The sequence below is a fragment of the Salvia miltiorrhiza genome, chromosome 2, assembly GCF_028751815.1.
Source record: "Salvia miltiorrhiza cultivar Shanhuang (shh) chromosome 2, IMPLAD_Smil_shh, whole genome shotgun sequence".
Taxonomy (NCBI): domain Eukaryota; kingdom Viridiplantae; phylum Streptophyta; class Magnoliopsida; order Lamiales; family Lamiaceae; genus Salvia; species Salvia miltiorrhiza.
In genome coordinates this window covers 45,897,266-45,922,757 of record NC_080388.1, presented here as the reverse complement: position 1 = coordinate 45,922,757, position 25,492 = coordinate 45,897,266, and the positions used below count along the sequence as shown (strand labels likewise).

Genomic DNA, 25,492 nt, shown 5'->3' with positions numbered 1-25,492 from the left:
AACTAATAAAAATACATTTTTAAAAAAAAATCGTGTTTTCTCTCATAGGTCTTGAATTAGTGGACGGAGAGAGTAATGAAGAACATATGTAGAGTGTCAAGTGGGGTCAACCTCGACGACCGCAATGTTGTTATCACATGTTCTCCCATATTGTAGTAATGTGATGCTGTTTCCTTTCAGTTTCAACCTCAACACACTCTCTGAATCAAAACCCAACGTGTATGTACAAAAACTATAGTAAATTAGTAATAAAATTTAAACAATTAAAATATCTGCATATGTTGGTTGGCAGTCTGCAAGCTACAACTACGAGAATTTTATTACTCGAATAATATGAATAAACAAATCGCAAACATATGCCGCATAATTTATTGTGCATATATACTGGGGTCACGGATGCTAGCTCTGGTGAAATACCTTATTTTAATGTGAGCAGTTCTAAATGAATAAATATATGTAATTATTTTTGTGCATAACAATGCATCGACTAAATTTATTTTAGAAACTTGGCCTCATAGTCATGGCCCTCGTCAAACTAACTATTCATAGTTGAACTTATTGATGGAATTGGTGCTGAATTAATTATGGTGCTTGGCCATAACTTTTAAAAGGACTTGATTTTGAAGTATTAAGAAAAAGTTTGACTACTTTAGCTACAGTAATTAGTGTTCAGCATTACACGTTAGTGATAAAATTTGTAACAAAACAATGTTAAAATAGCCAAGTGTCAAATTTTGGCATAATTTAAATTATAAAATGTAATTTTCCAATTAAAAAGGGTATATATAAAATTTAGCATGGCGTGCGAGGAAAAAAAGTGATGATATCATTTCCTGATATACGACAACAATGACGTTGGGTTGTAAATTGCAATGATATGATATCTGAGACTGAAACTGAAAGGGTTAGGTTAGGTGTATCAACACTACTCTTTAGTCCTTTAACACTTCCCTATTAAATAATTAGATAATATCATGATAAATTAATGACCTTCAATTATTAGATCATTTGGACCAAGCTAATGCAAGTCCTTTGACCATATAAATACGATAAATAAATGAACAAACTTGTCGAGAGTTGTAAGAATGTCAAGAGCATTTTGGAGAATTCCATCCATGGCATCAAATCAAATCAATTATTAAAGTAACTCATTTAAATTCGAATAAACATAACACAATCACCAAGTCCATTGCTCTAGAAGGGCAGTAAATTAATTTTTGTAGTGCTTGTTTTTTTTTGTACGACTTAGTCAGTCGATAAGCCCACATATTACGCGCCAGCTAAGAGCCACCTCATCCTCACTCCACGTATGCAGTTCTATTCGATTGAAAAACTAAAATCGAAAATTCGATATTCAATTATTTTGGATCTTTTTAATCGAACAAGATAGTTAGGATTGGACATAATTCCGAAAGAACTGAAAATCGAACACATTGCAATTAATACAGTTCTATTCGATTTTAATAAAATAATAATAAAAAAAATTCGATATTCAATTATTTTGATCTTTTTAATTGACAGACTGCAAAAATTGAATTTTAATATAGAAACAATGGTGTCAAATGGCCACATTGAACATGCAAACACAATATTTGACCACTAATTGAAAAAACACAAATTATGGCCATTAATTAGGCAATATGCCTAATATACCCCTAATTGGGCGGACTGGGTAGGGTTAGGAGCGCAGGTCGCGTGCCGGGTAGGATCAGGCACGCGGGTCGGGTTAGGCACTTATGGCACTATTAGTGCCATAAGTGCCAACGAAATTTTTTTTTACTCCCCCTGCCCTGTCTACCCCCCCAGACCCCCGACCCCACCCACCCCCAAGCCAAAAGGAACTTTTTAAACACTTCCCCTAGGGTTTAGATATTCCATTTAGAGTTTAGATTATCCATTTAGGGTTTAAATGTTCCATTTAGGGTTTAGATGATGTTGTTGTTTCTATATTTGTTCTGCATGTTTGGCACTTATGGCACTAATAGTGCCATAAGTGCTAAGAAGACCATTTTACTTTATTTTATTTTGGATTTTCGTTGGCACTTATGACACTATTAGTGCCATAAAATAAAATAACAAAAGTAAAATTTGGTTTATTTTTATCTAGGGGGAGTAATTTTTTTTTTTTTTGTTTTTGGCTTGGGGATGGGTGGGGTCGGAGGTCTGGGGGGGTAGACAGGGCAGGGGGAGTAAAAAAAAATTTCGTTGGCACTTATGGCACTAATAGTGCCATAAGTGCCTAACCCGACCCGCGTGCCTGATCCTACCCGGCACGCGACCCGCGCTCCTGACCCTACCCAGTCCGCCCAATTAAGGGCAAAAACGTCCCAAAGCTATAAAAATGGCCAAAATTTATGTTTTTTCAATGAGTGGCCATAATTTGTGTTTTATGATCCATTTTGGCTATTCCAAAATTTTACTCTTTAATATATGTATACTAACAATAAGGTAACAATAAGAAATGTTATGTTACATATCTTACGTGATACCACTTACGTTTAGTTCACACATTAGCGTTATCTTTTTATTTTATAAATTTATTTTGATTATAATACCTCATAATTATTATTGAGTTCATTAACTTTATAAGTTACATAAAAATCATGACTCGATTTATTCATTTTTTATTAATTATTTGAAGCTGAAGGCAATATGAAAAAAAAATTAAACTTTATTTTTTATGTAGTAATTTATAAAATTAATTTTGATACCATTAACAATTTATGAGATATTACAATCAAAATAAATATATTAAATAACACTAATATAAACTAAACGTAAGTGGTGCTCATATAAAATATGTAACATAATATTTTTCTACTAACAAAGTGACCAATTATGTTAGAAATCTATACTATCTATACTATACATAAAAAAGGGAGTTTTCAATTTCAAATTGATTTCAAATCAATTTTAAAATTGAGTGGTAATTTTGTAGTTAGAATAAAATTGAGGGTTTATTTATAAGCTATATATATATTTTTTATTTTTCTTTAACTTCTTATTTTTCTATTTTATTTCTTTTTTAAAATTGTGAAATTCGACTAATTATAAAATATTTGATATGCATATCAAATTAAAGATCGTGACAAGAGCTTTAATTTGATATATGTTATGTAAATATTGGATTTAAAATATAAAAATTATATTTATTTAAAGATTAAAACTTAAGAAAATTCTCTCTCCTCTCTTTTTTTTTGAATAAATCTATTTTTTTTCAATTATCTTTTAACTTATATTGTTTTCTCTTTTCACAATATCATTTTTTATTAATATGAATTATTCTTTGTTATTTTTATATTAAACTAAAATATATTTATCTTAAATTATAGTATTTTTTAATTATATTTAGAATTTTTATATAATAATCAAGTGATAATCAATTTTATATATAATAAAGTATAAAAATATTTTTCGTGCATTGCACGAGTGCAAATGCTAGTACAAATTAAAAAGGAAAAATCAGGAAAACCTAATTCCAATTAAGAAATCAAATAGGTCCGAATCGTCCGATTGATTTCTCACGCACTTCGGTTATTTTCAGAGTAAGTATATAATCTGAAAATACTATTAGGTGATCAATGTGTACATCGTTTGTAGTAGTACATGTTTTAATAAATACTATTGCTGTCATTTGTAAGTAGATAAATAATTATAGTATTATGTGATGAAACAATATCCAAAAAATGAAAAATATACATTATTTTGAAACATGTCGATATAATTAAAAAAAAAATGTGCATTCCTATGAGACTATTAATCGCCACATGAGGAGGGACTTGTAAAATTCATTTAGACAAAGTTTTCAGAAAATCTAAGAAATTTATGCACTTTAATATAAATTGTATATTTATAGATTATGCATTCTAAATTTCGTTTCGTCAACTACGATGTCGAGTCATGATATGTAACCAAATATTGTATTGTAATATACACTAATATAAATCATGCTTATATTGATAGTGCAGAATATTAATATTAATATTGTCTTTTATGTTAACATTGTGTAGCAATTATTTATGTCAATATAGGATTGCAATATGTGTAATGGCATTAGTTTTTTTTTTTTCTGTAATTTAATGGGAAAAAAAAACTTAATCTCATATTTACATATTTGTTGTGTTCTCTAGAAGAGATTAAAGCAACAATTTTCTCCATAGACTTGAGGTGTTAATAGGCAAAAATGCCCACTTCCTTAAGTTTTTTTGTAAAAATGCCCTAAGTTATCATACAAAGCATTCTATGCCCTAATTATGTGAAGTACCTATTTTACCCTTTGATGTTGATGGGTGTGCTTAGTTTTTTGTGAAAGTCTTACACATTTGACCGATTTGACAGCTATCAGTCATAAAAGTCAACGATTTGACAGCTATCAGTCAAGAGTACATATGACCGGTGGGTGGCTAGATAATGTGTCCGCCCGGTCGGACACATAATTTTACCGGGCGAACACATAATTTTATCGGTCGGACACATAATCTAGCCACACATCGTTCATATGTACTCTTGACTGATATCTGTCAAATCGTTAACTTTTATGATTGATAAGTGTCAAATCAGTCAAATGTGTAAGACTTTCACAGAAAACCAAGTAAACCCATCAAATCAAAGGGTATTTAAAGAATAGTGCATAGATTGCTTTGTATAATAAGAGAGGGTATTTTTACAAAAAAAAAAAATAAGAAAGTGTGCATTTTAAATTTTTACTCATAAAAATATATAGCTCGATTTATCCCAGTCGAATAGCCAGCCCATCCTAAAAAGACTCCTTTGTTTGTTTTTTTTGTTTTTGTTTTTATTTATTTTAAAAGTTTATTGTAATGAAAAGTGATTTCTTTCTTTTACTCTTTAATATTACACTCTCATTGTCTCTAAAAAATATGGTGTGAGTTACACAAATTTTAAGAAATACGTGTGAGTAGGGAAATAGTTCCACTTTATATAATTATGTTACTTTAACAAAAATTAATGATTAATCATGATAGTTCTTTTGTACATAAATATGAAAAGCAGGAATTAAAAACAAAGGAATTGTGATGGGTGAATGTTTAAAAATGAAAAATGCATGTTTTTTAGAGACGATAAAAAATAACAAAATGTATAATTATATTTTTTAGGGACAAAAAAACAGATATTTATTGGACTACATACTGATCAGACCGAAACTGTGAGATTAATTAAGAAGGGATTTCGAACAAAATCAACATGCAAACAACCTTTCCAAGAATGAGATTTTGCAAATACTCCCAAAGAGCGCTTGGCTCTTAACTTATAAACTCTTTGATTTTGCAAATACTTTCGAAGAGCGTTTGGTGCTTAACTTATAAACCTTTTAAAATAGTTAATAAATTATTGAAGAGCTTATAAATTGTTCGTAAACGTATAAGCTCTTGTAAGGTATTTGACAAAATAAGCTTCTAAATAATTTAATAAATAAATTTCAATAACTTATAAGCTCGCCTAAAAACAATGTTCATCAACCCACAAACTTATTTTTTAAAAATTTTATAAAGAACAATTATTTTACAAAAATAATTTTATTTTGATTTGTTATCTCCATCGTATCCAATTTTATTTACATAACTTCAATTTTCCTTATCTGATTAGTATTTTCTCTTTCTAATTTAATTTTTTTTCTCTAATTTATAAGTTTAATTATCCAAATATTTTAACAACATATAATTTTTAATATATTACATTGTATAAATTCTTTAAACAGTTATTAAAGCTTATAAAATCTCTAAAATAAACTATTTATCATTTCGTATCCACGTAAATTATTATCTGACATTTATTTAATTATAAGCAATTATCTGTCAAAAATAAAAATCTGATTTATGAAGGATTCATTTCGTGGAAATATGAATAATTAGAAGGACGAAAAGGCGAAAAAAGCAAACAAAAATAAGGCGCGTCAGGCGCGCGTTTGTGGCGTGTAAAAAAACATTCTTTCCGCCCAATCACAGTCACACCCAATTTCGGTTTCACTTTTCATTGAAACGAATATACATTTTGTTTTGTGAGAATTCACGAGATTAATTACCACTAATTACAGCGTATGTCTTAATCCTTTCTTCATCCACTATTTAAAGTTCGTTAAAATCTGTGAAGCCGATCAGACTTTTTGAATGTCTGAATATTCTTTCCCATAATACGCGGTCCAAATCACCCCCAATATAAGGTCTTTCCTCATTTAGGGTTTCCAACATCCCCTTTTTCCTTCTCCTCCAACCATGCTTCATCGGAATAATTACAAGCTGTGAATTGTGATCCTCCAATTCTATCGTATGCTATTCAAACCGTACCGATTTCTGGTTTTCTAGAAATTTGAGTTTTCTTTTTTAAAAGAAGGTGTATCGTTGCATTTCTATTGACGATTTTCCTATCTTTTTTGTTTTGCATCTGGATATTGCTTGAAATTTCGTTTTTCTGGTGAAAGAGAGAGGATTCGGGTTCGGATTTTTGAATTTCTGCATTTTTCTGGTGAAAGAGAGAGGATTCGGGTTCGGAAATTTGAATTTCTGCATTTTTCTGTTTTCTATCCGGTTAGAATTGGGGTTCCTGCTGTTATTGCTCATTAGCGTTTGCAGATGTTTTTTTTCCCCCAAATTTGAATTGTGGTGATTTGATTGGCTCTGAGTTTCATGTAAAGAAAAGAAAAAAAAAGTTGGAATTATCGGAGTTGCAGATTTGAATTGGATGAGCTGAGATTTGTGAATCGAGAAATGCCATCAACAGATTTTCAAGAGTCGTCTTCATCCCCATCGAGCTTCAATTTGTCGATCCTGAGCCGGAGGCGCGATCAGGTGCACTCGATGGATTCCCCTCCGCTGGAATCTAACGGGCAGCAATCCGACCTGGAGGCGTTCCAGCGCACAGTGGCGGAGCGCTTCCAGGACTTGGCCGCAGCGCCCTCGGAGGAGCTCCTCTCGATCCCATGGATCCGCAAGCTCCTCGACACATTCCTCTGCGTCCATGAAGAATTCCGATTGATTGTCTTCAACCACAAGAGCAGCCTCGCCAAACCCCCCATGGACAAGTACATTACTGATTTCTTCGAGCGCAGCGTCAAGGCGCTCGACGTCTGCAACGCCATCCGCGACGGCATCGAGCAGATTCGCCACTGGCAGAAGCAGCTCGAGATCGTGCTCTGCGCCCTCGACAACCAGCGCAGCATCGGTGAGGGCCAGTTCCGCCGCGCCAAGAAGGCCCTCATCGACCTCACCATCGCAATGCTCGACGAGAGGGACTCCAACACCACCGTCTCCCACCGCAACCGCTCCTTCGGCCGCCAGAGCAACTCCCGGGCGGAGCCCCGCTCCATGGCCAACTTCCGGTCGCTGTCGTGGAGTGTGTCGAGGACTTGGTCGGCTGCGAGGCAGCTGCAGGCGATCAGCAGCAACCTGGCCCCGCCCCGGGGGAACGAGATCTCCGCCACCAACGGGCTCAACGTGGGCGTCTTCACCATGAGCTACGTGCTGCTGTTCGTGATGTGGGCGCTGGTGGCGGCCATCCCCTGCCAGGACAGGGGCCTGCCCACGCACTTGTTCACGAGGCAGTTTGCGTGGGCAGCCCCCATTGGCTCCCTCTACGAGCGGATCATGGAGGAGTCCAAGAGGCGGGATAGGAGGAACACGTGCGGTTTGATGAGGGAAATTTATGAGATTGAGAAATGTGTGAGGCTTATGAATGAGCTGACTGATTGTGTTGAGTTCCCATTGACGGAGGAGAGGGAGAGGCAGGTGAAGCAGAGGGTGCAGGAGATCGGGAAGATATACGAGGCCATCAAGGAGGGTTTGGATCCGTTGGAGCGCCTCGTGAGGGAGGTGTTTCGGAGGATTGTAAGGAGCAGGACTGAGGGGCTCGACTCCATAGCTCGAGCTAATCTTCAGGATTGATTGGAAACAATCCTTGTATGTATTAGAGAATGTGATTATGATGTATTAGTTGGAAACAATCTTGTGTTTTACATCGTTTTCGTTTTGTATAATGGATTTGGGGGTTCACATTTGTGTATATTCACACAGGAAATTGCAAGTTTGGAAAACATGATCGATGTTGCATCTTCATATGTGTTTTAGCAGATTAAGAGAGACCAAAATGAACTGAAGAATGCTTATGAGCTGAATTGCTGTCAGCCTATCATGAATCTCAATGTGTCGAAAATATTACTCTCTACTTTTGTGCCAATCATTTAGGGATTGAGATTGTATCACACTTGATAATCCGTCCCACTTTTAATTTTATTTATTTTTTTATAAGTATATTTTTTCTATAATTTCAATTTTGTATGTTATAGTTTAATTTTATGATTATTAAGTAGGATTTATTTCATCCAATTAGAGTATGTAATTATTTTTATATTTTATAATAATGAGCTGATAAATTCAAAGTTATGCTATAATACTTCATTAAAATTTTAAGTTTTTGAAGTAAAAATTAAGTCTTGTTTATCAGCACCTTTTCTTGTTTCCAATTTTTTAGAGAAATATGTTGTCAGCCTCATCAACAGCACATCATAATCAAGAAAATTGATTGTCATCTTTCATGCTTATGCTTTTTTAGGTTTAGGAGTAAGAGGGTGTTTAGCTTATAAGCTTATTCATAGTATTTGCTAAAATAATTTCCTAAATAACTTATAAGCTGTGTAAGGTTTAAGCTCTCAAAAAAATAAATTTCTTTATACTAAATTATTATTTTCATAATTTCATATACAATAATTATTTTATAAATATTATTCAGCTATAAAGTATAATTTGTTATTTTCATCATATATTATTTCAAGTTTATCGCTTTTCGATTTTTTCAAATACTTTTTCGTTCTAGCAAAACAAATTTTCCAACACTTTGACAACTTATAAATTTTTGAAAAACTATATTTATGAGCTTTTGGTGGAATGGAGGTGGAGTGGAATGGTGATTCCTACCTCCATTCCATTTCTATGCTTGGTCTAGTTTTATTTTAGAAATCACCATTCTTAAGAGAATCATCATTCCTTTACATATAGAAATCATCATTCCTTCCCTCCAACATTGTATTATTCATTCCATTCCATTTCTAATTCATCTAAATTTAGGTTTTGACAAAATTGCCCTTATATATTTTGCACCCCCATCCTCCACCCCACCCCACCCCCTCTCCTCCAAAAAGTATTTTTTTAACTTTTCTCGCCACCCCACCCCCTATCCCCAAAAAAAATATTATTTTTTAAAAAATTTCTCGCCACCCCCCACACCCTACCCACCCCTCCCCCCCCATTTTTTTTTGTTTTTCTCCCAACCCAACCTGCCACCCACCCCACCTCCACCCCACAACATTTTATTTATTTTATCTTTTTTAATTTTTCTCACCACCCCCAACCCATCCAAAAAAAATTAACTTTTTTTTTAGTTTTTCTCGCCACCCTCACCCAAAAATTTTAATTTTTTATTTTATTAAATTTTTCTCGTCACCCCCACCCCTACACCCCCCCCCCCCCCACCCCCCAATTTTTTTCTTTTTTTACTCGCCACCCCCACCCACACCCATTCATCATGATGCAAAAATGCCACAAAGACACATGCCCCATTGGTATTGCAACTCAAGATCCAGTTCTTAGGGAAAAGTTTGCTGGTGAACTTGAACATGCAATAAAAAAGGGTAAATTTGGTATAAAATCATAATAAATTTCTAAATTTTGATTTTTTCCACAATCTTTCATTCTTGTTTCAAAATTCATAATAAATATTTTTTTGGAATTTTTCACGATGATAGATTTCGATAAAAAAAGATAGGGTGTGGGGGTGGCGAGAAAAATTTTAAAAAAAAAGATAGGGGTGGGGTGTGTGTGTGGGGGGGGGGGGTGTCGTGGGTGGCAAGAATCTTTTTTTTGGGGGGGGGGGGGGGGGGGCTTTAAAAAAATAATTTTATTAGTATTCAATTTTTTTTTTCTTTTCGTTTTCACCCCAGTGCAGATTTTGGTTTGTCCCTACAAATATAACACAAAATAGAGATGGAAGATAGATGCAAAATAATACCAATTTGATAAATTATGAAGTAAATGTTAATTTAGTAGAACAAAATAATTTCTTTCCATTCCTAAAATTTTTTTTTAGATACTAATCATAGGAATGGAATCAAACAAGAAATTACAATTCCATTCCTTTTGTATATCTTATGCATACTAAGCAAATGAATCACCAAGATTTATCATTCATTTACTCTCTTCATTTCATTCCATCGTACCAATAAGTATCATGTAATTATCTATATATATATAAAAGCTCAACCTTAACCAACATCTGCATTTTGGCGGGAAAATGGAGCATACTTTTAACCAAAATGTTGTTCCTTTTATTCATTGTGTAATGAGCAAATTTTAAGCTGTAATTTCCACTCTCTGCTGCAATGCTGAATAGACTCTTTATCATTGATAATTGAAATTTATTCTTGAAGAACAAGCATGTGTGGCCTCCACGTTTTGCCTCTCTATAAATATGATGGAGATTAACACTTTCAAATTGGAGCATCTCAAATTTACAAACAATCAATTCTGCCAAAATAAAAGAATAAGAAGGAACTGAAGAAAAGAGATGAAAAAGAAGGAAACATTCTGCCAGCAAGAAGAAAGAATAAAAAAAAACGGGGACGCAGAGAGAAGTAGAGTTAAGATGAAGAATTAAAACAGAAAATAGATAGAGGATGAAGAAGCGGCACTAATTTAGAAATGAAATTAGGGTTGCTTTGTCTGTGAAGAAGAATCACAGTAGAAGCGGCACCTTTTTTTTTTTTTTTTGCTTTATATTGTTTACCTATTGGACATAGACCACTGCTACTGCTTCTGATGCAGGTGCTAAGGACGGGTCGGAGCGACGGGGAAGACTGGGCCGCGAGACCGCCGGCGCAGAAAAAAGAGAGGAGACGAGGGGTTGGGAAAACCGGGGAGAGCGGGGGCACCGAGAGGCCGGAGACGAGAGAGAGTATGTGTGGGAGAGATAGAGAGCAGCTGTGTCGCAGAGAGAAGAATGAGAGAGAGAGAGAGAGACGAGAGTGACAGCAGACGAAGCAGAGTGAAGAAGAAGACAAAGAGAGAGAAGCAAAGTGAATAGAGAGCGGTGAATCGAGAAGATGAAGCGGCGCACACTGATTGAGAAACAAAATTAGGGCTTCCTAATGTCTACCGCATTTTATGTTATTTTTTTATCATCCTTTTTTAAGTTTACATATTTTTAATTACTTTTATCTATTAGTACTTGAAAGTTGGATCTATTTTTAGGTTAATTTAATAATAGTTGAGTTTTTTCATATGTAACCATTAACGCCTACGATCTTTAATTTCTAATTAAGGTTTCAAAACAATCCTGTTATAAATGGGTTGGTGATTTGTATAAAACACAAAATATGAGTTATTGAATATTAAACATAATTCCTCTCAAGAAAAAAAATATTATACATAATTCATAAACTTTTTTTTTCAATCTATTATATCTGATTTTATTTATTATAGGTTCAAATATGATAAATGTAATAATGATATACATTACAAACATAAAATAAAACTGAATGTTACATGGGTTAATTTGTCAGTTAGAGAATGTATAGGTAAAATTGGAAAAATATAAAGAAAATATTCTTTTAAATCATGGATTATGAATGCAAGTAATCATACAAATTCAATTTTATTAATGAAGACACATGCACATAAATTTTTGGGAAAGAAGTAATGTGAATTAAAATTCATTCAGTTATCCAATATGCAAATCACTTTTGTATAAGACAAAAAAATTGATTTTTTTTTTATTTACACTATTACTATGGGCTTTGATTTTGTTATAAATGAATACACATTACTGCAGATTAACTATGGGCTTTGGTTTTATAATATTGGTGATTTGTTTGAACAAAATCGTGCAACATTAATTCTGCAACTAATGCCTAATCCATAATTTGATATCAAACAATGATTTGTTATCTAAAAATATTGTTTGTAAAGTAATTAATTTCTTAGATATTTGATGTTGGTTTGCATACAAGGTGTTATGCTTATTTTTATTTAATTCATAGTTTAACTATATATATATATATATATATATATATATATATATATATATATAGAAATAAATGTAAATGAATTTAATTAGAATGATAAATTGGAATTGAGGAAAAAATTATAAATGAAAAAAAAACCGTCGGTCATGTATATTGATATGCTACAAAACAACAGACAATTGTTTTTTTTTTAGGCCACGGACAATTGTTTTCTTAAGAACGCATAAATGGTAGAATACTAAATTTACAATTGTATTCCAAATATCTTTTATTCTCCTTTTTTTTATCAATTCTAATATTTTAACTTTTAAAATATAGTATATTTTTATTTATTTTATATAATAAAAATAATTAATGGAACACTATGTAATTATGCTAAAACATTGAATGATCAAGAAAAATTCACACAAAAATAGTATAAAAAAAAAGTGATACAGACATTTCTTCATGATTAAAAAAATAAAAAACTTATATTTTATTCTTTACATAAAATACATATTTTACTATTTTTGTGAAAAATATTCTTGACCATTTAATGTTTTAGCATGATTCAAAAAATAATTAACTTTTTTTTTTTACTTTTTTGACCATTTAATGTTTTAACATGGTTTTAAAAATATTTCTTTACTGTAATTTTTCAAATATTCAAAGAATTTTTATCTTAAACTTAAGCCTCAAATAATTTGGGCGGTAAACTGAGCTGATGTTTTAAAACTTGGGCCTCCAACATGGAGCCAAAATTCAAATTTCAAAATTCACCTTAAAATTTGCTTATAAATACAAGCAGCATCAGCTCATTTTCGAAAAAGGTTTTCAAAATTCATTTTCCCAAAGCTGACTTTGTCTCTCTATTCTTGATTGTTCTAATTCTCTATTATTTTTATTTTGTTTAGAATCTGCTTATTTACTATTAGTCTCAATTACAACTCACATACTAATTATGCTTTTATGAATAAAATTATTCCATACTTTTGTGTAATTAATGAAGTTGATTTCTCTTAAGGTATAATGTTGTGTTGGGTATGGACCATAAGTTTCATTGATTATTTTGCACAAACATAATCGTGCAATTGGTTATCTTTCACATTTAACTTTTTATGTAATAAACATGCTTTTTATTCTATGAGTTACTGATTATTGATTATTTCATAGGTTGAATTTTTTTTAGGTTGCACATTGATTATTCCATGGGTTGGATTCATTTTATATTCATATATCAATGGTTACTAATTATGATATTTGAAACTTCAAAATTTTTTATTCTCAATAATATTGCTTATATGGAATTCTATGGAATTGATTTGTGTAAGATAATTTTTTGTTTATTATATATATTTTATTTTATTTAATATTATATTTTTTCTTATATTTATAATTATATTTCATGTATTTGTGTAATTTCGTATCCGTGCGTATGCACGGGTAAAATTCTAGTAAACTATTTAAAATAAGCGTAACAAACATCCTCGGAGTCATCTCATTGACCCCAACAATTGCTTACATGCTACGCATTTGCGCGTAAAATTATGGCAAATGGCATAGATTGCACAGAAAATGATGGGATTGAAACTATTATTTGTAGCATAGGACATAACATTAGATAAGGAAAATAAAGATGAATATTTAGTCGCTGTTAGACGTCCATTTGATTTGTGGAAGTGACATGAGTATAAAGTTGTTTGGAGTCTTACAAAAATTTCTAAAGCGTTATTAATTTTTTTTGAGGAAAGCGTTATTAATGTTTCATGTCATATCATCCTTTTTTCTTTGTCATCTTTATTTCCTACTTTTGATTAATGAATAATTAAATTTGAAATTCCTTTAACTTCGCATATTAAACATTCAGCACACGCACTTTTTACTTGGTACTTTAAATAATTAATAACGTATACCTTATTAGGTGCATGTGTGCAAAATGAAAACGAATCAAAGCTGGAAAAACTGTGTTTTCTGGCAACCAAATATGGGCAGAGTTTAAAATTCGGTAGCGTAGCGATCTTATTCTTCTTCACTTTTTATTTATTTTTATTTTGTGATGTAATTTCTCAATTTCATATTCCTGAAACTCCATCTCGTATTAATAACCTTTTATGTCTAATGGATCATATTATTGAATTTCATAATAATGTAAATATCGGTTACCCATAGTATAAAGTATAAACTATTTGGAATCATGGGATTATTATTTACTAAATTTACAGTAATTATCACGTAACAAAAAAGTTGTGAAAACTGGAGAGAGTACTAATTTTTGAAATTGTATTTGATGTAAACCATTGGAATTGCCCCTGGATCACATCAGAAAGAAAAAATAATAAAAATTTATGGCAACCACAAGTTTTAAAGTTGTATAGACTATGTGCAAATAACCGAAAACAAGAAAAATAGGAAGTACAAACCCAATGCCAATGCCCTTGACGAAGTTAAATGTATTGGGGGAAAAAAAAAGCCAAATTTCGGCACAAATGACATACAAGTAACTAATTTAGTTGTGAGAAAAATTGTTGAGCTAAAGTGTGATTTGGGTTTGTATATAGAGTTAATGGTAGTTTTTACCCAATTTCAAAGACAAAAATAAAAATATATTCATTATAAAAGAAATGTATAAAATGTATTCATTTTAGGGTTGAAAGTACTAAGATACCCTTAAAACAAAAAAGAAATACCAAACAAATCCCCTTGCTCGCCACGCTCGACATCTCCGCCTTGCTCGACGTTCGATAACTCGAGGTGATTGCTCGCCTTGCTCGACAGTTCTAAAATGCTCGACATTCAATGTTCGACGCTCGATGCTCGAAGTGTCGAGCATCGACACCTCGATGCTCGATAGTTGAATGCTCGACGCTTCAGCGTCGAGCAATGCGCGTATTACACCTAAGGGTAAAAATATCCTACATGGATAGATTTTATTGTTTTGAAAAAAGTGGGTATATTTTATATTTCATCTTTCAAAAAGAATATATCTCATTTTAGCTCCTGTATATATTAGGAGTGTTGAATAAAATGGTAAAGCTGACGAAACAAGCGAGCTAGAACTGACCCAACATATGTCAAATCAGCCCAACATCCCAAATTCAGCCCAACTTATTTTTGACATGAAGTATATGAGCAATAATTTGTAGCTAAAATATTTGTCTGTCATTCATAAAATTTCCGACTGAAGAAACATATACAGATTTGTGATTGGAATAGAATGGAAAGGAATGATAACAACTTATATTTGACAAAGATAATAAAGATCAAATAAAAATCCCATTTAATGTAAAAATTATGAATCGTTTCCACTTACCATATAAAGTATCTACAGGATCACAAAAATGCAATTACTTTATTCAAAAAATTAAATTATTACTTTAATTTAACCATACTTACTAAAATGATTAATTTTTTTGGGTCACTGCATATTGTATTAGTATAATAACCTAATTTATTTTAGAATTGATATGAAAATCTAATTCTAAACAAGTGATCAGGTAAATCACCTTATACTCGGGTGCTAAAAGCATCTGCATTGGGGGTTCCTTGATAGCCTACTTGATAGCCTACTTAATAGTGTTTGTGTTATTGAGTAGGTAGTGCTGCATTGGGGTTCCTTGATAGCCTACTTGATAATATTAGTTTTGATTTTATGTTTTTCATTTAAATTTTATTGCATAATTTAAATAGCATATTTTTGTAATAGTTAAATACTGGATTAAACATAAAATTTAAAATTACTTAAAACATAAAAAAAAATACATAAAAATTTAAAAACACCTAAAAAAATTACATAAAAATTTAAAAAACCTAAAACATCATTAAAATCACATTCCTTGATAGCCTAGGATAGACCACGACGCCTGAGCACGTCGGCGACCATGGACGCGTGCAATGCACGTTGTGCGTCCGTCATGTGCGTCGTATCCGTGTTCAGGAGCTGCATATCGAGCTCCCTCTCCCGGATATCGTTCATCCGCTGGTACTGGGCGGTGAATGCCCTCATCTGCTCGTCGGTCCTCTCCAACCTCTTCACTATTTCTGGTGGAGGATCCGAGCTCGTATGCGACGCTGCTGCCTTCCCTTTCCCTTTGGCCGCCGCCTTGTTGCCAATGGGCCGGGCAGAAGAGATCTCCTCGCCCGACGCCGAGGTGGTGAAGCCGCCCTCTTCCGTAGTCTTTGTCCTCTTGGAGGCATGCACGTCTCCAAGGAGGTACATCGACTTGAACTTGGGATTGTTCCGGAGAACTCTCCACGCGTTCCAGAAATTGAAGGAGGCCCTGTGTGGGCTTCGAGCCTTGAAGAGGGTTTGGGCCTTTTCACGAATCATATCATCCGAATGACCGGACGGCCAATTGTTGCGCGTCTCCACCCAAACAGCTTCCCAGAGACGCACATCCGCGCTCACCCGGGACCAGTGGCCTTGAAGTTGCTTGATCTTAAGGTCGACGCCGAGGATGAGGTTCACACGTTCGCGGATCCGGCCCCAATATGCCTCTCCCTTCTGATCCGTCCCACGGATCGAGTCGTTGGTCTCCTCCGCCCAAATTTGGACGATGAGATCCGTATGCTGTGAAAGGTAAGTATGACGGTACCTAGCTTCCTTGTCGTGCTTGATTTTGGTAGCCTTTTCCTTCCTCCGACCGCCTTTCTTTGGTGGGGAGACACTCTGCTGAGCACTGACCGGTTCCTCCTCGGGCGGGCTCTCCTCCAAGTTGATTCCTCCCATATCGGGATGATAATCGGAGGAGAGATCGGGGCACCAATTTGGATCGTAGAAAGGGTTGTGTGGATCCATGACGGAGAAAATTGTAGGAGAAGAAGAGGTGTGGAGAGAAGAAAATTGGAGAAGAAGAGGTGTGAAGATTGTGGGGGAGAAGGTGGGGTTTTTTAAAGAAGAGAAGAAGAAAAAAAAAAAATTGAAAACGGTCCGTCAAAGGTGCGCAAATCGAGGAGGTGCAGTCAAAATTCGAATAAAATTCGAATTTTCCAATTTTTCCTTTTTTTTTTTTTAATTGGGTGCGTGCATTGCACGCGCCATCCATTCTCCCCTATCGAGCATACCCGATAACTCGGGTACTCCTCGAGGAGCTCCCCCCCGCATCGCCCTCCTCGACCGGCTCCCTCTCCTCGAGGAGCCACTCGAGTACCCGCGTTGCGGGTGCTCTAATAACCTTACTGAAGCCATGATTTTTAGGGGTGGTAAACCGGTTCCGGTTATCCGGTTAAAACCGTAACCGAACCGAAAAAACCGATTATTGGTTAACCGATAATCGGTTTTTATCGATTCGGTTCGATTTTCGGTTAGTTTGTTTCCAGTTAACCGGTTAATCGGTTTAACCGGTCGGTTAACCGGTTAAACTGACTAACCGGTTTATTTTATCAAATTAATTAATACATTTAGGGCTAGGGCATTAGAATCAGAATTTTGAATTCAGATTCAGCCCATCTCTCAACTCTCACGTCTTTCCCGTCTCTGGCTCCACGCCCTTCCGTCTGCCTCCAGCGACCGGTGCTCTGTCCCACCGGCCATCGGCGCCGGTGGAATCTCCAGCGCCGCCGTGCCCATCTCCCTCTGCACCCTCTCTTCTCTCTCTCACCTCTCTCCAACGCTGCCGCGCCCGTCTGCCGGAATCTCGCCACCCTCGACCTCTTCCAGAATCTGCTCGTGAGCCCCCTCACGCCCTCCCTCTCCGAAGTCCGACCTCCATTTTCTCAGGTAAGAAAAAGAAGAAGCAGACGCAAGTGACGCAATTCTCACACCCAATTCATTTAGATATTTCTTGCATGTTCTTGATTTTAATTCAAGTTTTTTAATTTTATTCTTTTACTTTTGGTGATTCGAATCTATTTGGCAAAAGTGCAGAAATAATTTTAATTCTAAAATAATAGAACCAATTGGTTTAGAATACATGTGCTTGTTCATGGGAAATAGATAGTACATCTTTTAACTCTTGGAGTGGTACTTTAGCTTCTTCTGATTTGCTAACTAATTGAACTCAGTATTCAAATAAGAAAAGGTAGATACTATTGTCAAGTTTTCAGTTTCATCTACATAGTTCTTTGGTGTTGGCAGATGATATATATTGTGCAGATGATATATATTATCGATCTACATGTGAAGTAGCTATATAATGTTGCTTTCAGCCTTTACTTGTTACTGCTATAGCAAATTATTTGCTAGATAGGATTTTAGAATTGAGATTAATGTTAGCTTGTTTACTTTAATTGTGCTTAAATTGTTGCTTAGGTTGGGAATTTATTTATTAGAGTTGTTCTTTTTTAAAAAAAAATATAACATTACAAGTCTGTATAAATTATTTTTTTGTTCTAAATAAACATAAAATATTAGTTGGTGGAGTGGATAGGACCTCATCCCTTCTTTGAAAGGGCTAAAGGTTCGAATCCTAGTGCCTACAATATTAAATTTGAATTTTTTGCAATAATCCGATTAATTCGGGTTAAATTCGGTTAACCGGATTAACCGATTTTCTTCGCGAAATTGAAAGTCATCGAATTTATCGGTTAATTCAGTTAACCGGACCGGTTATTCGGTTAATCGGTATATTATTTGGTTCAGTTACCGGTTAGGCATTTAGGGCTTAGCCGGTTCCGGTTAACCGGTTCGGTTAAAACCGAACCGACTGGTTTACCAGCCCTAATGATTTTAATGTATTTAAGACAATTAAGAGCTTGTTCTCTTTTGTGAGTAAATTTATCATGAGAAAATAAAATAATACTAATAATAATTTCTAACTTTTTCTTTCTTTCTTTCTTTCTTTTTCTTTTATTTTCTACAAAAGAAATTTTTATCATCTCATTCCTTCTTTTCACTCCGAGGATAGTATTGTCTTTCTATTTTGGTGTGATAATATATCCCTCTTTGAAGTAAAGAAAAAATATATGAAAAATGACAGAAACTATCTTTTGTAAAAAATCAGGAGTAAAAAAGTGATGTAAAAAGAAAAAGAATTTAATATCTCTATTTTTTTTTCTCATAATAAACTAATCAATAAAAAAGAACACACTCCCACCTATCTTGAAACAATTTTTATTTTGGGTGCCCTATCTATCTTGAGACCTTTACTTATTTGACAAAAAGTTATGCCCTTTATTCACTTGTTCATCTACACACAAAACACTATTTTCTTAATTTCCGTATCAAAAAAAAAAATCAAGATAGTCGGGACAAAGGAAGTAAAATATTTATCATATAAAATATACAAATTTATGATACCTAGTCTATGTCCATCTCAATTAAACCAAATCAGATTGAGGAAGAAGTAAGAAGAAATAATTGATTGTTTTACCAAAACTAAGAGAGTAAAGAACAAAGTGGCAATGATTCCAAAGTAGGGTGAAGGACAGCAATATTACATATGGTATCATCATCACCCTTAAAGCTACTTTTGATTCACAACTCTCTCTCTCTCTCTACACCATCATTAGTAACAAAATTACACAGCTCACTGCTCTCTCAACTCCCAGCACCTGCATTGCCCACACACACCACAAAATTGAGTCATCAATCAAAATCAGCATTATCTCTCTACTTTAGATTTATACAATATGAAGACTAAAATCAACATGTTATCATTGCACAACTACATGCCAAAACAAAATAATATATGCACCACACCCACAATATTTACAGCAAAAAAAGTATATAGGCAGACTCCAACCTAATAACTGGATAAACTCATTTACAGATAAAAGGAGGAGATAATAAAATGTACCATCTCAGGTTCCAAATTCAAGGAATCCAAAATCTTTTATTTTCCAATTTCAATAAATAGGACTATAAGAATATTAAATGCATATACTTTTTTTGATAAATTAATAATTAATTACATAAATAAATTTAAAGACAGCGATACGATGGACTTGATTTCTAACACCTCGAACCTTAGTCATTACCTTAGGCATTAATGCATATAATTTTATGATAGGGCACTTGTGTGTCCTTCCCGAACTTATAATAAGGTGTGATAGATTACACCTTATTCATTTTCATATTGGTTCCCATTCACATAAAAATAATATAAATTAAATAGTTCATGAGCATCATCATATTTCTGAGAATTTATAAATTAAATGTGGCCCATCAATATATAGAGACCAAAGTAATAAATGAATGCTTCTTGAGCCCACATAACTATAATAGTGAAAATGAGAAATCACATGCATGGCATTAAATGCTGCGCCAAATTTCATGTCATCGTGTTTTGATCGTGAATACTTGAATGCTTAGTTATTGCATAAAAATTGCAAAAAGATAAAACTAAAAATAAAAATTATATATATACTAAATAATAAAACAAACAACATCATATTTTTATTTTAAATAAAATATTTAAATATATTAAATTTAAAGATATTAAGACCAAATAGCATCACTCTTGTATGTTAGTTCGATTTTTTAGCATCAACCACTGATACTTCCCAGTATACTAGATTCATTGTGCAAATGATTTTCTTAAATATTTGTGACATTTAAATGTGGGTATTATAATGCCAAGAGTAACGTTGGTGGTGTTGCGTGCTGCAACAGTAGCAAAAGGTGACAGACACAGTAGCAGGACGAGACATAAAAGAGACAACGGAAAGTAAAAGGGTGAAAAAAGATCACAACATTAAAATTTAAAATTGTGAATGATTTACCATCTTCTCTTTTTAGCTTCCTAATACCATTAATTATATCACAAGTACTACGTTGAATGGGAAAATAAATACTGACTTTTCAAGTTATTCTGATTAAAATAAGTAACCACTTCACTTCAGTTGGCAAGATTATAACTAAAATTATTTAATTAATTTTGATCGAGAAGGAAGCCAAAACATTAATTTAAAATTTCAAGAAAATAAAAAACCTGTTTGGATTGTTGGTGTGCAGACGTAGGCAAAGGACGAATGGTGGCGGTGTCAACTTCGCCGGTGGGCAGAGGCACCGCCGGATTACTGTTGATAAACGGGATGCCTTCTCTCTCCGGCGCCACCGGGCCAGGGGCGGCGCTCGGCGGAGGAGCCCCGTCCCGCGGCTGAAACGGCCAAGGGAACGCCGGAGACGACGCCACGTAGCCTCCCGAGGTCGGAGGCGGCGTCGGCGCCTCGGCCGCTGATGTCACCTTCACGGCGAGCTTCTCACCTTCCAAGCATGCTTGCTTCGACCCGTTGTAGAAGGAGAAGTAGAAGAATCCTGGCCGTGATGTGCGCCACTGCAATATTTTTGGGTGAATTAACTTCATTTTATTTCACCAAATTTAGATATTAATAAAAGGAGGTGTGACTTACAGTGTAAACTGAGGAGTTGGGGTTTGTCAAGATTGTGGCTTGAGTGAAGTTGCAGAGAGAGAAAGCTTCTTGGTTCTTGAAAATGTAGAGGCTGTAGTGATATTTGTGCTGGAAAACTGAGAATAAATTAAATTAAATGTTGGTTTTTTTTACTATGTAGAATCAGCAGAGAGAAACTTACTGACACAATCTCCTATTTGAAGCTCTGGATTTTTCCACTCTGATACTCCGTCAACCACAACTGTTGCAGACTCTGAGATTTGAAGTAGTTGCACAGAAAATACGAGGATCAAAATGTAGGAGAAAACCATGTTTTTTATGGCAATATTTTGAATAAATTTTGGAGTGGTAAGTTGGAGCAATGCAGCTACTAAATTTCCTGAAATTTGTAGGAATGCAAGTAAATAAGTGAATAAATAGAAATGGTGGGATCCTTATTCACACACAAGTGTGTGTGTGTGTGAGTTGTCAGAAGTGTTGGGCTTTTCAGAACTAAAGGAGTTTGAATGGTGAACAGAGATGGGAGAGTGTGTATAAATTAAATTAGTGAGGAACAATGTATATTTTTCACAGTAAAAGTTGGAATGATTTTGTCATTGTAAAAATAGTTTCTCCAAAGTAAAAATATGTATAAAGAATGAGGGGAAAGAGCATTTATTTGTGGTGGGATTTGATACTGATGATGGGCATTATCATTCTAAAATGATTCATGTTGTGATTATCAACATGTTGCATAGTAGTAGTATAATAAAAGTACCCATACTAAATGTGAACTTTATGTGGTGGAGGGAGTCCCATTTTATGATTATTTGGTTTCTACTTTATGTTGTTATATATGTACAACAACAGGATTTGTAGATTCACAATGATTCTTGTAAAATTATTTAGGATGAGGTTTCCTAGGAAACATGAGGGTGGGCTTTTTGGAGAAACCGTCCATTCACAATTTTCACATTAATTAAGGATTTGTTTACTTTGAGAATTCATAATTTAGTTGATTAAATTTTTATGTCTTCAATGTCGTGATATATTACTTCAAATACATTTTGTAAAATGTGTGGCATCGAAGGTGACACGCTGAAGTATATTCCAGATATTAGCTGTTAAGTTGAAGTTGCTATTTTTGGTTTTACGTTTTATAGCTAACGATGTCGTTTCAATTAATTGTACTCCCTCCGTGAGTCTTGACACGTTTTTCTTTTTGGGCCGTCCCACGAATCTTGACACGTTTCCTTTTTTGGCAATAATTATTACCTTCTCTCTCCTACTTTATCACCTTTATTATATTCTCTCTCCTACTTTATCACTTTTATTACCTTCTCTTTCCTACTTTATCAATTTTATACTTTATTAATTACACACTTAAAACACTAATCTACAACTCCTTAATTCCCGTGCCGAACTCAAATGTGTCAAGACTCGCGGGATGGAGGGAGTACTGTACAACTATTAATTAAGAGTTAGTTAGTTAGTTGAATATCTTCTTCTTCTTCCTTGTGCGTGAGTTGTAAGCTCAGAGAGAAATAGGGATTGAGAGATATTGTGATCGAGTCGAGTTTCTCGTTGTACTGTTGTAATTCCGGCGTTCTCTCCGGCGAAGTAATAAAAGATTCCGGTTGACCCTCCGTGGACGTAGGCTACGGCCGAACCACGTAACCCACTGTGTGTTGTATTGCTTTCTCAATATTTAGCTTCAAATTCAGTTCGTGTTTTCAACACATTTCATGTATATTTTGATAGATTAACTAGAAAGAGGTAAAATTAACGACACATCACATCTTAAGTGAGATACAAATTTCTTCATTTGTCTCATATAATTTGAAATGTATTTTTTTTCAAGTTATTTCATTTGATTCTGAGTTGTTTCTTATTTAGACAATTACATTGTGCTATATCGACTATAGGGTGCTATATTTAATTTACTTAATTTAAGAAAGCAAGATACTTTATTCATCCACGATAAATGTGGTACAATATGAATGACACAGGTTTTAATAAATAATTGGTAGATATATTTTAAATGAACACATTAACATTGATAATTTGTTCAATGGTATAAATTATTTGTAATGGAAAGTAATGAATATTTGTCGGGAAAAATTAGTGGATTTTATATAATGAAGATTATCAAGAGCGATTTGCGAAATCATATAAAAATTTAATGAGTGGATGAATGACAGTTTGCTCGTGTACATTGAAGAATATTCTTTCAATAATTGACAACAAGAAAATCTTATAATGTTTTCAATTGATGAATACACGTTGAAATCGATTATTATTGATTTCTCAAAAACATTATTTATTTTTAGAGTATTTATAATGTATTAGAATTATTTAATTTATAAAAACATTATTTATTGTTATTATTTTTGAAAGAAGAAAAAAAAAACAAAGCGTATAAGCTAAAATAAATTTAAGTCGAAGACTACCGCCTTTAAACCCTCGTACAAGTTTAATCGCCCTCATAATAATTTCTAGAAAATAAAAAGAGGGTGCAAGAATTCTAAGGTGAAGTATATATGTAAGACAAGAAGCAAAATTACGAGGTAGAAGACGCCAAAAACAAATTTACACAGGCTTGGAAATCTCATGTAACCAAACAACCGCTACAAAACAAATTTCACGAATGATTTCGAAACGTCCAACTTCAATTATCATTTTCATATAATTTTCTTTCCATATCGTCGAAGATTAATAAGTTAATACAAGAATTATATATGCCAAAAGTGTTCGTACTTTGAGGAAGTTCAAAAAATAAATAAATAAATAAAAAACGTAAAATAGAGTTAATTTGATGAAATGGTTGTCTGTTTCTTATCTGACTTGTTGCATACTCGCGTGCGCCCAAATCACTAATCGAGGTATCATACTTTTCGTCACACACTTACCCAATTTTCACTCTGCTCAGATTATAGAGAATTTTTTGTTACAAAGATATGTTATTTATCAATTTTATTTCTTTGATAAAAAATTCGACTACTTTTGTCGTTTTGGAATTTAGTACTGATACGAAATATCAAAAAGAATAATTAAGCTTTAAAAGATATCGGAAATTTTATAGTATTTATTAAATGACGATTTTATATAAAAAAGAAAAGAAAAAAAAAAAAAAAAAAACCTTGAAAGTAAATAATTTTGCGGTGAACTAACGATTACATGCTATGAAAATAAGAACTAAAATTAATATAGGGGAAGACTAAAATAAGAACGCTTTTTAAAATATAAATTAAGAACCATTTTCAATCCTTAGATTGTCAAGATATACGGTTGATTCATCAACCCGTTGGATGAATTCATGGTCCTGAGTTCGAATTCCAAATATTGCAAAAATTTATTTTTCGCAATTCATACTTTTATACAGTGAATTCATATTATACATTTTTGCTGGTTCGTAATTCTTAAAATAAGGGTGGTTTATTAAATAAACCCCATATATATATATATATATATATATATATATATATATATATATATATAGGGTTGAGATCTATGAAGAAGGCCCTTAGATTAGAGATTTAAGAATAAATCTAGACCATTAATCTAGTGAAAATCAATGGTTGGGATCCCAATTAATCTCGGTCCAATTAATGAGAAAAACACAACAAATTATTACAAATTAATATTAAAATACGCTTAAGGGTTTTTTGGAGAATGCATATTTACTGAATAACAGCTAAAAATATAACTAAGCGGTAATTTCGGGATTTACTACCTCAACAAACCCACGTCTGAAACCCTAGGTATACCAAACTGACGACTCACTCCAACCATTGTGCAGCGGCGATTTTCCCAAAAGCTTGAACGGCCGATTGATTCCAGTGATTTCCGGCGAGGACACGATAAAAGAAGGTAATTTATCGCAAAGCAAATCGACGTGCCATTCTGTTGGGAAAATCGGTTTTATGGCTTTCTAAATTTATGTTACTTCTAGCAGAGATAATGTTGTTGGTTTATGGCTTAAATTTTGAGCAGTTAGCTTTCTTCTTGTTGGACTGCATTTTCTGTTGATGCTCTTGTTAATTTGGGTTTTGGCTGAATGTATTTGAATGATTAGTTCTTGTAATTAGAGCCCAATTGGTAGTATATGTTGTGATTTCGATGTTTGAACAAGATGAGATTCTTGTTGTTTTTTAATAGCATTGCTAAGTTGAAGTTGAATTCTATTTTTTCTGATTTGTTATCTATCGATCAGGCTCC

General features: G+C 33.5%; 2 protein-coding genes across 2 annotated transcripts; one reads left to right on the top strand and one right to left on the bottom strand.

Moving 5' to 3' along the window:
- The first annotated feature begins 5,938 nt into the window (after window positions 1–5,938).
- Window positions 5,939–8,069, top strand: LOC131011692 (protein ROH1-like). Its single transcript, XM_057939485.1, has one exon. It carries the CDS (start codon window positions 6,726–6,728, stop codon window positions 7,896–7,898), a length of 1,173 nt encoding a protein of 390 aa, XP_057795468.1. The 5' UTR covers window positions 5,939–6,725; the 3' UTR covers window positions 7,899–8,069.
- Window positions 8,070–19,189: 11,120 nt separating this feature from the next.
- On the bottom strand, window positions 19,190–21,999 carry LOC131011691 (early nodulin-like protein 3). Its single transcript, XM_057939484.1, has 4 exons — window positions 21,477–21,999; window positions 21,296–21,411; window positions 20,875–21,219; window positions 19,190–19,495 (listed from the first exon to the last, which is right to left on the bottom strand). Exons 1-4 carry the CDS (start codon window positions 21,604–21,606, stop codon window positions 19,439–19,441), a joined length of 648 nt encoding a protein of 215 aa, XP_057795467.1. The 5' UTR covers window positions 21,607–21,999; the 3' UTR covers window positions 19,190–19,438.
- Window positions 22,000–25,492: the final 3,493 nt, after the last annotated feature.